The sequence below is a fragment of the Pristiophorus japonicus genome, chromosome 1 (genome assembly GCF_044704955.1).
Source record: "Pristiophorus japonicus isolate sPriJap1 chromosome 1, sPriJap1.hap1, whole genome shotgun sequence".
NCBI classification, from domain to species: domain Eukaryota; kingdom Metazoa; phylum Chordata; class Chondrichthyes; family Pristiophoridae; genus Pristiophorus; species Pristiophorus japonicus.
In genome coordinates, this window is record NC_091977.1 from 299,924,810 (window position 1) to 299,938,427 (window position 13,618).

Consider the following 13,618-nt stretch of genomic DNA (forward strand, 5'->3'; position numbering starts at 1 on the left):
TCTGCGGGTTGGGGTCCGAGCCGAGATCACCGACACGCCATTAAGCAAGGCGCATCGCGGTGGGATGACAGTGGGTTCTTCTTCCGCTGCCAAAAAAAATCTAATTTTCCACTCAACCTGCCAATGATCCCGCCCTGCTAACCCGCCCCTCTCCACGAAAATTCCAGCCTGTGTATTTATAAAGGTGTATGTGAGGATCAATAATGCGGATCAGACATTGATGCGGAGATTCAACATCACCTCCAGTGCACTAGTGCAGCCTTTGGCCGCCTGAAGAAAAGAGTGTTCGAAGACCAGGCCCTCAAATCTACTACCAAGCTCATGGTCTACAGGGCTGTAGTAATATCTGCCCTCCTGTATGGATCAGAGGCATGGACGATGTACAGAAGACACCTCAAGTCGCTGGAGAAATATCACCAACGATGTCTCCGCAAGATCCTGCAAATCCCCTAGGAGGAAAGGCACACCAACATCAATGTCCTTGACCAGGCTAACATTCCCAGCATTGACACTCGATCAGCTTCGCTGGGTAGGCCCCATAGATCGCATGCCAGACACAAGGCTCCCTAAACAATTGCTCTATGCGGAGCTCCTTTACGGCAACCAAGCCAAAGGTGGGCAGCAGAAACATTACAAGGACACCCTCAAAGCCTCCCTGGTAAAGTGCGACATCACCACTGACACCTGGGAGTACCTGGCTGAAGACCGTCCTAGGTGGAGAAAGTGCATCCGGGAGGGAGTTGAGCTCTTCGAATCTCAGTGCCGCGAGCGTGAAGAGGTCAGGCGCAGGCAGTGGAAGGAGCGTGCAGCAAATCAGTCCCACCCCCCCCTTCCCCGACGAATGTCTGTCCCACCTGTGACAGGGTCTGTGGCTCTCGCATTGGACTGTTCAGCCATCAAAGGACTCACTTTAGGAGTGGAAGCAAGTCTTTCTCGATTCCGAGGGACTGCCTGTGCTGATGATGATGTGAGGATAAGTAAGAATATTGTAATGCCACTAATTTTATACCACATGAAGTAACTATTTGGACTTTTTTTGTCATTTTAGCCTTCGAAAGGTTTGGCAGAGAAGAAAATGCACAGTCAAGAACGGCTACTTGACTATATCACATGCAACTGTGAGTAATGTCTGTACATATTTTCTTAGAGCAAAAGAATTTGGGAGTTTTTATCACATATTAAGAAGCTAATTGATTACGGCATTAGCATTAACTCGAGCAATTTGTGAAATTCATTGAAGATCAAACTAAATAAGACATGGAAATGCAAATAGAGTAGCAGAATTGAAAAACAATAAATAAGTTTTCCTCATTAAAAAAGGATGACATATGAAAATAATAAATAGAAAAAGATGCACTAGCATATCTAGCCTATCCCATATAATTGTGATGCCTAGTATATCACGATACTGACATTCCCCACCACCCGCCATGTAATCTTCTGGGAGAGGCGAAAAATTAGGGAAGTCATCTGGAAAACATTTTTGGCAATCTAAACGAGTCCAGATCATCACATGGACCCTCATTTATATTACAGGATACCTACAGGATACGAGGTGATCTCAGCCTCAGCCAGAAACTGGTACAGCTCTCTCTTAAAGGAATACATCAGATCAACACTTACTGCACGAGCCAGAAACCTTTTCAACAGTTCTGCCCTTACATAACTTGTAAGCGTGACCCTTGGCCCTCCCTAACCTACTGAGTTCAAATAATTGATCCACATAACCACAATCTCGTACTTTTATTTTCTATACCTCAATCAAATGAAAAGAAATAGAAGTAGGCCATGTGGCCCTCAAGCCTGCTTCACATTTAATATCATGCACTCAGCTCCACTTCTCTGCCCGTTCCCCATAACCCTTTATTCCTTTATTGCTCAAAAATCTGTCTGTCTATCTCCACCTTAAATATATTCAATGACCCAGCCTCCACAGCTCTCTGGGGCAGAGAATTCCATAGATTTACAACCCTCTGAGACAAGAAATTCCTCCTCATCTCAGTTTTAAATGGGCAGCCCCTTATTCTGAGACGTTGTCCCTCTGAATCCACCTTGTCGAGCCCCCTCATTATCTTATATCTTTCGATAAGATCACCTCTCATTCTTCTAAACTCCATTGAGTATAGGCCCAACCTACTCAACCTATCTTCATAAGTCAACCCCTTCATTTTCAGAATCAACCTTCTCTCAACAGCATCCAATGCAAGTATATCCTTCCTTAAATACGGAGACCAAAACTGGACACAGTACTCTAGGTGTGGCCTCACCAATACCTTGTACATTTGTAGCAGGACTTCTCTGCTTTTATACTCTATCCCCTTGCAATAAAAGCCAACATTCCATTTGCCTTCCTGATTACTTGTACTTGCATACTAACTTTTTGTGTTTCATGCACAAGGACCCCCAGGTCCCTCTGTACTGCAGCACTTTGCAATTTTTCTCCATTTAAATTATAATTTGCTTTTCTATTTTTTCTGCCAAAGAGGATAACCTCACATTTTCCCACATTATACTCCATCTGCCAAATTTTTGCCCACTCACTTAGCCTGTCTATATCCCTTTGCATATTTTTTGTGTCATCCTCACAATTTGCTTTCCCACTCATCTTTGTATCATCAGCAAACTTGGCTACATTACATTCGGTCCCTTCATCCAAGTCATGAATATAGATTGTAAATAGATGAGGCCCCAGCTCCAATCCCTGCGGCGCCCCACTAGTTACTGTTTGCCAACCGGAAAATGACCCATTTATCACGACTCTCTGTTTTCTGTTAGTTAGCCAATCCTCTATCCATGCTAATATATTACCCCCAACCCAGTGAACTTTTATCTTGTGCAGTAACCTTTTATGTCATCATCATCATCATAGGCAGTCCCTTGGAATCGAGGAAGACTTGCTTCCACCCTTAACATGAGTTCTTAGGTGGCTGTACAGTCCAACACGAGAACCACAATCTCTGTCACAGGGGGGGACGGACAGTTGTTGAGGGAAGGGACGGATGAGGCTGGTTTGCCGCACGCTCTTTCCGCAGCCTGCGCTTGATTTTTGCATGCTCTCGGCGACGAGACTCGAGGAGCTCAGCGCCCTCCCGGATGCACTTCCTCCACTTAGGGCGGTCTTTGGCGAGGACAGGCTGGTGGAGGACCTTTGTCTTATTGATGTTTAGCATAAGGCCCATGCTTTCGTACACCTCAGTAAATACGTCGACTATATCCTGGAGTCACTGGAGAAATACCACCAACGATCTCTCCGCAAGATGCTACAAATCCCCTGGGAGGACAGACGCATCAATGTTGGTGTCCTCAATCAGGCCAACATCGCCAGCATTGAAGCACTGACCGCACTCGATCAGCTCCATTGGGCGTGCCGCATTGTTCGCATGCCTGACACAAGACTCCCAAAGCAAGCGCTCTACTCGGGACTCATACATGGCAAGTGAGCCCCAGAGGAAACGTTTCAAGGACACCCTCAAAGCCTCTTTGATAAAATGCAACACCCCCACCGACACCTGGGAGCCCCTGGCCAAAGAGTGCCCTAAGTGGAGGAAGAGCATCCGGGAGGACGCTGAGCACCTTGAGTCTCATCACCGAGAGCATACAGAAAGCAAACGGAAGGAGCGTGCGGCAAACCAGACTCCCCACCCACCCTTTCCTTCAACCACTGTCTGTCCCACCTGTGACAGAGACTGTAATTCCCGTATTGGACTGTCCAGTCATCTAAGAACTCACTTTTAGTGTGGAGGCAAGTCTTCCTCGATTTCGAGGGACTGCCTATGATGATGATGGCTACTGCTTCCTTAATAATGGACTCCAGTATTTTCCCAACGACAGATGTTAGGCTAACTGGTCTATAGTTTCCTGCTTTCTGTTTGCCTCCTTTTTTAAATAAGGGCGTTACATTTGCGGTTTTCCAATTCGCTGGGACCTCCCCAGAATCCAGAGAATTTTGGTAGATTACAGCCAATGCATCAGGTCCAGGGGACTTGGCCGCCTTTCGTCCTATTATTTTACCGAGTACTACTACTTTAGTGATGGTGATTGTATTAAGTTCTTTCCTCCCGTAGCACCTTGATTATCCACTGTTGGGATACTTTGTTTTATTGTGAGTCATTCTGTGATTACAACCTCGAATTCTGTTTGCTTTAGCTAAAGGCATGAACCTTTAGGAAGTATGTACTAAAACACCCAAATCTTTCTTTCACTACTGACTTTAATTCTGTTGCCAGAAGGGTGTAAGTATATTCGGCATTTGATTGGCCCAGGTGCATAACGCTACACATTTTCATGCGACTCAACACATCCCTGAATTTAATTTGCTCCAAATCTCTCATTTGAACATGTGGAGAATCCTGGTAGAAATCTACAGTAAAATTAACACGACCATTTCTTCCAGAACCTGTGTTTGAATCTAGCGCATGTCAGTGGAATAAAAATTTCTTAAAGGTCTTACTAAAAATTAGTTTGAGCAATCTCAACCCAGTTCCTGGTGGGGCTAGGCCAAGTATAAACTGAGTTAATAAACTGCCTTTTTCTACACAAACTATTAAATTGTCCTTGCATTCTCGCCATTTCTGTCAGTTTTAAGACACTTTATTTAAAAAAAAAGGAATGAGTGTTGATGATTTCAAAGATTTAACGGAACCCAAAGAAAGAAACTGAATTAATATTATTATAAATGCAGTTATAAACCCAGGGATGATTCACTATCAGCTGTATGCATGTTAGTTCATAGAAACATACAAAATAGGTGCAGGAGTAGGCCATTCAGTCCTTCGAGCCTGCACCACCATTTAATAAGATCATGGCTGATCATTCCCTCAGTATCCCTTTCCTGCTTTCTCTCCATACCCCTTGATCCCCTTAGCCATAAGGGCCATATCTAACTCACTCTTGAATATATCCAATGAACTGGCATCAACAACTCTCTGCGGCAGGGAATTCCACAGGTTAACAACTCTGAGTGAAGAAGTTTCTCCTCATCTCAGTCCGAAATGGCCTACCCCTTATCCTAAGACTGTGTCCCCTGGTTCTGGACTTCCCCAACATCGGGAACATTCTACCCGCATCTAACCTGTCCCGTCCTGACAGAATCTTATATGTTTCTATGAGATCCCCTCTCATCCTTCTAAAGTCCAATGTATAAAGGCCCAGTTGATCCAGTCTCTCCTCATATGTCAGTCCTGCCATCCCGGGAATCAGTCTGGTGAACCTTCGCTGCACTCCCTCAATAGCAAGAACGTCCTTCCTCAGATTAGGAGACCAAAACTGAACGCAATATTCCAGGTGAGCCCTCACCAAGGCCCTGTACAACTGTAGTAAGACCTCTCTGATCCTATACTCAAATCCCCTAGCTATGAAGGCCAACATACCACTTGCCGCCTTCACCGCCTACTGTACCTGTATGCCGACTTTCAATGTCTGATGAACCATGACACCCAGGTCTCGTTGCACCTCCCCTTTTCCTAATCTGCCGCCATTCAGATAATATTCTGTCTTCGCGTTTTTGCCACCAAAGTGGATAACCTCACATTTATCCACATTATACTGCATCTGCCATGCATTTGCCCACTCACCTAACCTGTCCAAGTCACCCTGCAGCCTCCTAGCGTTCCCCTCACAGCTCACACCGCCACCCAGTTTAGTGTCATCTGCAAACTTGGAGATATTACACTCAATTCTTTCATCCAAATCATTGATGTATATTGTAAAGAGCTGGGGTCCCAACACTGAGCCCTGCAGCACTCCACTAGTCACTGTCTGCCATTCTGAAACGGACTCGTTTATCCTGACTCTCTGCTTCCTGTCTGCCAACCAGTCCTCTATCCACGTCAGTATATTACCCCCAGTACCATATGCTTTGATTTTGCACACCAATCTCTTGTGTGGGACCTTGTCAAAAGCCTTTTGAAAGTCCAAATACACCACATCCACTGATTTTCCCTAGTCCGCTCTACGAGTTACAACCTCCAACGATGTCATCAGCAGTCACTGTTAAAGTAGGTAGATAATCTATATATGTATATATATATTATATGTTTGTATATATATATATATTATATGTTTGTGTATATATAATATATATATATATATATATATATATATATACACATTATATGTATATATATGTGTATATATATATATGTATGTGTATATATATATGTGTATATATATATATATAGATTATCTACTTAAACTATATCTATTATTTATATATCTATAAATCTAGTATGTATTTCCCATTCAAGACATTTCAAATGTCATGCTCAAATCTCTGTGTCATACTTGGGAGGTGGGGTGGAGAAACTAAAGCAGTTATATACATGCCATCCTACAAAACTGGAAACAGCCGATGAACAACTTCAAAAAGTTGATAATTCAAAAGTCGAAGTGCAAGTGATAACCAGCCCTAAAATGGGGTCAACACTGGCACAACAGTGGGACGTGAACTTGTCATGACTTAAGCTGCAGTTATACCCAATAACATCAGTTGTGTTAGAGGGAAAATACTGAAGTACATAAGATGGTAATTTTTATAATAGTGGTTTTCCAAATATTGAAGGGAGCAATGAGTTCTGATAGTGAAAAAATGTTATTTCCTTGGAGGTCTAGGAAAATCTTGGCACTTATTTGAAGCATTTTCCAACCCTCTGATTACCTTTTTAACATAAATCTGCAGGTTCTTATTTTCATCTCGGTGGACGCCTCCCCTTTTTTCCTTGCAGGATATCTCTGGCCACCTAATGCACAGGGTAAAGAAAGTTCAGAACAGGTCCTATTAAACAGTATGAGAAAATTACCAATTAATCTGTTCTGGTGGAGATAGTTGAGGGAGGAGTGTTGGTCTGGTCTTATTCTCTTCCACCCACTATCACTAAAGCTTAATTTCTTCAAATAAATTGTATTTAATTAATTTGCCTACATAACAGTCAAGAGTATTGTATTTTGCAGCACTTTGAGATGTTTCAACAGAATAGGATGCTGTATAAATAGAATTAATTAATTACATTTTCTATCAATACCCAATTAACTGTCGGCAGAGGCAAGGAGACGGTGGTGGGTATGGTGAGAGGGGTGAGTGTGTGGTGGGTGGGGTAAGAGGGATCAAGAGGTGAGTGCCACTTGCACCCCCACCAAGCCCCCATACTTGCTCACCCCACTCCATCCTACCACCTCTTGTTGCACATCTGCCCTGCCCACACCCTTCTACAACCTCTTGCCATGTTCATCCACTCCAAGCATCTAGTTGTTTCTATTTACATGAGCATCTGTGCATTTTCCCTCTCCTGCTGCTACAGCAATGCCTTTCCTCCTCCCCCCTGCTGCCTACTACACCAAGAACTCACCCCAGATACCCATTTTTTTCTTCCTACTGTCTGTCACCACCTGCTCTGATGCCACCTGTCATCATTTGTGCCTCAAATTCCAGTCATGTTCCTCCTCCATCTCCATCCACCCACCCAGCCCACCTCACTTGTCAATCTAGATTCACCACACACTGCTGTTGTCCAAGCACAATGGGCTGGATTTTCAGTTGCCGAATGCCTCAGTTTGCATCCGGAGGAGACGTTAATGAGAGTGTAAGAGGTTACCGACCGGGAGCGGCAGTGTTTAGCGCCTCGACCGAAAATTCATCAGAGGCTCACCGGGGGCGCAAACCAGTAGCGCCTAGCTGACGATCAGTCTGATCAGGACGTATTCCTGGTGCAATGCCCACACTTGCGCCCCGGTTGGAAAATTTGGTGTGGCCACCTCATTTAATGGCCGCCAAGAACAATGTCTGGAAAAGCGGTCGGTACAGACTTGTAGAGTCATTAACTGGTGGCTACTTAAAGGGATGAGGAAGCACTTCCCTCGGCGGTTAGTCAGTGCAACATTTATACAGAGCACGGTGCGTGAGCCTCTGAGTTTGCAGCAGCAGGCAAACATAACAGTAGAGATTGAAAACCAGTGATTTTGAAAACTTTTAATACATGCATTATTGTGCTGCGCCTTTAAGACTCGGCTGTTGCCGGGGTCTGACTTGGAGTTCTGTGCGTGCGCAATGGGTCCGCCAAATTTACTGACCAAACTTTCGTTATCCAAACTTTCCCCCCAACTCTGGTGTGCAATGGCTGATTTAGCTCCCCCGATTCTGACAAATTTCTGGTCAGAGGCGCAAACTTTTTGAAGGCATTCAACTTACCGCTCCGCCTGGGTTACCGCCCCAAATGAGGCGCGTCTGAATTTCTCCCCCAATATCTTTTCCTCTCCACTGCCGATCTATCCCTGACAAAACCACCCATTATCATGCTGCTTGCCCCACATGAAGACCCCCCCCCCCCCCCCCACCCTGTCCCCAAACTCAATTCCATAACTGCAACATCCCACTCTCAGGTCTACCAATGTCTGTTACTTCTTTCCAAAGTGCTGCTAACTCCTGCACCCCTTTCCTCAGTTCTTTCTGACCTGACCTCCTCAATATCATGTGAAGTTTTACACTGCAGCACCACCCTCCCTACTGTGCCACAGCTCAGACTATATGGCACTTTCTCCAACTGTTCCCACCACCACCATCCTAGTGTTCCCAAACCCCTGGACCGTTCTTCCAGCACTCTGATACAATGATAATCGCCATCTCCTATTGTTCCCAAACCCCAACATCCCTCCAATTCCTCAATACTTCTTTCCCACTGCCCCTGATCAGATAACATATCTTTCAACTTACTGTGAGGAACACCACATGAGATTTTCTTTATATGCATGTAGCATTTTATATAAATTTACAGTAAAACAGCACATGGATTTCTGTTTTGATTTTTTTTTGGTAAGTGATCTTCACTTAATATTACTTTATTGATTACATAGCGAAACACTTGCCCTTAGAAAACACCGTATCATTATATTCATTGAACGGCAGAGGATCCACTTGGACGATGTGGTATTTCCTAACTGACTTCCTGTGAGCAACACCACAGTACATCTATATAATATATTAAAATTCTGGCCTATAGCCCACCATTCCTCTATTACACTTTTACCATCTCACTTTTCAAAAATGTGTGCAGTCCACTCCTGTTAATTGAAAGTTTTTTGCACTTAAAAAAAAAATAATAATTTTATCTAAGCAACCTAAATAATACAGTAAAGTACAAATTTAATTCTAAAAATTGAATTATCATAGTTGAATTAACTGACTGTGAATTAAGAGCATCTTCTAACTCAGCACAAGCAATGTCATGGGGGATTCACGCGTAATATAAAAAAAATTATTGAAATGGATAGAAGAAAACAAATATATTTCCTGTTAGTCCTAATAGTTTTAGCTGTTCAGTATTCAAAATAATTTCTGAATCTGAGATTTTACTTAAGTAAATGTAAACAAAATTCTGTACTTCTAATCAACTTTAAAAATGTAGTTAATTGATAAGTTGTTAGTAAGGGAAGGAGAGTCCATGATAATTATATGATCTGTAAATTCTAATTGAGTAAACGTTTATATTGCAGTAATGCAAATAGTTTTGTTCAAGAACATAACTCCACTGGATACAGATCCAAAGAACAAAATTGTTACACTTTTCGGCAGTCTCAATCTGAGGGCCTGAATTTAAATTGAGTCGAAGTAAATGCTGCAGATTGGTCAGGATTTAGGCTAGATGGATTGAAGCATGCAGTAGAAAGCTGGCATTGCTGTAAGATCCTTATATATTTATTTTAAATATTTAGCTGACATGCCTAATCCTTTTTCTACACGGTACAGATATCCAATGTAACAAGCTGAAACTTTTGTTCCTATATAAGCAACCATATCTTAGCAGTGAGCAAAAATCATCTGTCCCAGCTTCCCTTGTTAGACCCTGTATCATTGTCTTATTAATTTGTGATGATGGCAAACAGATAATAGTAATAATTATCAAACTGTTTAATGCTATATTTTACAGTCAGCAGTTCTGAATAATTACTGGGCAGCATGCTATGAGTGTATGGGGGAGTTGTCTCAGTAACATTACTGTTTCTTGAGTAGAAAAGTGTATGCTTCTACCACTGTTGCAATTACTGAATTGATTTATGGTTTCTCAGGGCATGCTCAATAAAATGATAATAAGTAGGTTCTTGGGAGGTGGAAAACACTGGATTGCTGGAACAAATTCCTTCAGCTCTGGATCGAAACTATATTTGAATGGTATTCAAAGCTCCTGTTCATACTGGTGACATGCCCATTCATGACCCTAAATGTCCCAAAATAATTTTGATTCTCACTATTATTGGTTACATTTATTTTTGTCTTTTTTGAAGCACATAGTTCAGCAATCAAGTGGAAACAAACTTGTCAGTCTGTGTTATATTTTGGTCCCCTAACATCAATAATCAAGAGTTCAATAGGCAAGTAATCCATATATAGTACACCATAGAAAAAGGCCATAATCTATCAAAAGCAAAACTGTAATCCAGAGTTTAAAATATTCAATTTAATGCACTGGGCTCACAAATTATGTGTAATGTTCAACAGAACAGTTTGTATTTGGGGAATTCCATCAACAGCAAACAATTAACCAGTTTCAAATATTCCATTTATTGCACTGGACTCCAAAATTACGTTTTGTGTTCAGCAGCACAATTCATATGAAAAGAGTTTATCTTGCGGGGGGGGGGGGGGGGGGAAAGATTTTCATGTGTAACAAAACAAAACAGAAAGCATTATTGGGTCCTACTCGTGTCTGCAAAAACTGCTCACTGTTCCAGGATCATTCTGGAATGCAAAGATAACACCCGGCTACTATGCTCTATTGCTAACCATCTTCTTAAACCCCTCTCCCCTGTCTCCACCACAGTCAACTTCAACAAGTGTGAGGAGCTCATGGACTTCCTTGTCTCAAAGATTGAGACCATCCGTTCAGCTGCCTCTGCGAGTTCCCTTCCTTCCCTTAGCCCACAGGGCCAAACTTCCTCTGAGGCTCCCCCCTGCCCTGGCCCTAAACTCTCATCTTTCTCTAGTTTCTCTTTGATCTCCCTTCTTGATCTCTCCAAGCTTATCTTATCCATGAGACCCACTTCCTGCTCCCTTGACCCTATTCCCACTGAACTACTGGCCACCCAACTTTTTTAGCACCCATGTTAACCGACATTGTTAACTGTTCTCTCTCCTCGGGTACTGTTCCCCTCTCCTTCAAATCTGCGGTCATCACCCCTCTCACAAAACAACCCTTGACTCCGCTGTGTTTGCTAGCTTACTGCCCCATCTCCAACCTCCCTTTCCTCTCCCAAGTCCTTGAACGTGGTGTCGCTTCCCAAATCCGTGACCATCTTTCCTGAACTCAATGTTTGAATCCCTTCAATATGGTTTCCGTGCTTGCCACAGTACCGAAACGGCTCTCATCAAAGTCACAAATGGCATCCTTTGTAACTGTGACAAAGTTAAACTATCCCTCCTCATCCTCCTGGACCTGTCTGCAGCCTTTGACACAGTTGACCACTCCATCCTCCTCCAAAGTCTCTCCACCATCGTCCAGCTGGGTGGGACTGCACTCGCCTGGTTCCATTATTATCTACCTAATCGTAGCCAGAAAATTTTCTGCGATGGCTTCTCTTCCCACTCCCGCATCGTTACCTCTGGTGTCCCCAAGGATATATACTTGGCCCCGTCTTACTTCTCATCTGTATGCTGCCCCTTGGCGATATCATCCGAAAACACAGTGTCAGTTTCCACATGTACGCTGACGACACCCAGCTCCACCTCTCCACCACTTCTCTCGACCCCTCCATTGTCTCTAAATTGTCAGACTGCTTGTCCAACATCCAGTACTGGAAATTAAATATTGGGAAGACCGAAGCCATTGTCTTTGGTCCCCGCCACAAACTGCGTTCCCTAGCAACCGACTCCACCCTTCTCCCTAGCATTTATCTGAGGCTAAACTAGACTGTTCGCAACCAAGGTGTCATATTTGACCCTGAAATGAGCTTTCGGCCACATATCCGTGGCATAACTAAAACTGCCTATTTCCACCTCCGTAACATTGCCCGCCTCCTATTCAACAACTATTCCCACCTGCTGCTGAAACCCTCAATCATGCCTTTGTTACCTCTAGACTTGGCCATTCCTGGCTGGCCTCCCATATTCTACACTACGTAACTTGAGGTCATCCAAAACTCGGCAGCTCGTGTCCTAACTCGCACCAAGTCACAATCACCCATCTCCGCTGTGCTTGCCCACCTACATTGGCTCCCGATTAAACAACGCCTCAATTTCAAAATCCTCATCTTTGTTTATAAATCCCTCCATGGTCTTGCCCCTCCCCATCTCTGTAATCTATTTCAGCCTCACAACACGAGATGTCTGAGCTTCTCAAATTCTGCCCTCTTGAGCATCTCTGATTATAACTGCTCAACCATCGGTGGCCGTGCCTTCAGCTGCCTAGGCCCAAAGCTCTGGAACTCCCTCCCTAAATCTCTCCATCTCTCTACCTCTCTTTCTTCCTTTAAGATGCTCCTGAAAACCTACCTCTTTAACCAAGATTTTGGCCATCTGCCGTAATTTCTTCTTATGTGGCTCAGTGTCAAATTTATATGTTTTATCTTATAACACTCCTGTGAAGCACCTTGGGATGTTTTTCTACGTTAAAGACGCGATATAAATAAAAGTAGTTTGTGGATGTTTTTATAAATCTCGCACAGTGTATTAGAGAGATTATCAGGGGAAATCAGTTGCTTAACTTGATCTTCACCAGTGATTCTTAGATAGTTTCAGACCTCTATGTGGGGGAACATCTGGGCAACAGTTCACTGGTCATTGAAGCAGCTGCCACCAAAAAGAAGAGGCGCATCAGCAGAGTCCTGGTCAAAGGTGGTGATATTGTCCTCTTCCATGATCTGCTCTGTGGGTAAACTGCCATTGCGAGCCATGCTACCTACAAATGCATTCATGAACTTGAAGATGTATGTTACGTCGATTGGTGTGGCTTCTGCAGCTACTATTGATGTCTGTCAGCTCGGACAGTTGATCAGAGAAAGAGAATGTACAACTGGACAATTGAGTTGAAGTTGGCTTTCAGAGCTTCTCTGTCTTCTCTCTGAAACTCTCACCATTACATTATTGTTGTGGAGTATTACAAAGATACTCAACATAAGCCTGTTTCGGAGAAAAGAATTGTTTATTATAAAGAACTCAATCAAGGGAGAAACAGCTCTACATGAATTCAGTAACTCGGTGTCACAACCAGCCAAGCAGCTTTGGGCTGCTATTTTTATACATTCAAAATACATACAAAATCATGAAGCAGAAGCGCGGAAGTTTTCCATTGGTTGTTTCCCCTAACACGTCACAAGTCCTCGCTAACTTACAACAATTTCATTGGTACATACAATTTTATTATCATTTCTGTGCGCCTCTTATCTGATTAGTTACGTGCTACATCATTATATATTTTTATGATTAAGCAATTTCTGTGAACTCCTTCCCAGACTTATTTGTCTTATATGACCATCTTGTCCTTGACTCTATTTTTTGTTAATTGACAGACAAACTAGAGTGTCTCAATCCTCCTTTGTATTCCGTTATCTTATAACATGTTCGTGCAGCTTGATTTTCTATGATTGTCTCTACGCTAGCCGGTTCGCCTAGTTTAAGATAGCGTGTTTTTCTATC

The 13,618-nt window shown here is 43.1% G+C and overlaps 1 protein-coding gene across 5 annotated transcripts in view; it reads left to right on the top strand.

Moving 5' to 3' along the window:
* Positions 1–13,618, top strand: part of LOC139271360 (arf-GAP with SH3 domain, ANK repeat and PH domain-containing protein 1-like) — a 525,010-nt gene that overhangs the window by 332,483 nt on the left and 178,909 nt on the right. For all 5 annotated transcript variants that reach the window (XM_070888507.1, XM_070888511.1, XM_070888508.1 and 2 more), the window contains one exon: positions 1,049–1,118. In XM_070888507.1, coding sequence (XP_070744608.1) covers positions 1,049–1,118 — 70 coding nt within the window. The remainder of the gene's footprint in view (positions 1–1,048; positions 1,119–13,618) is intronic.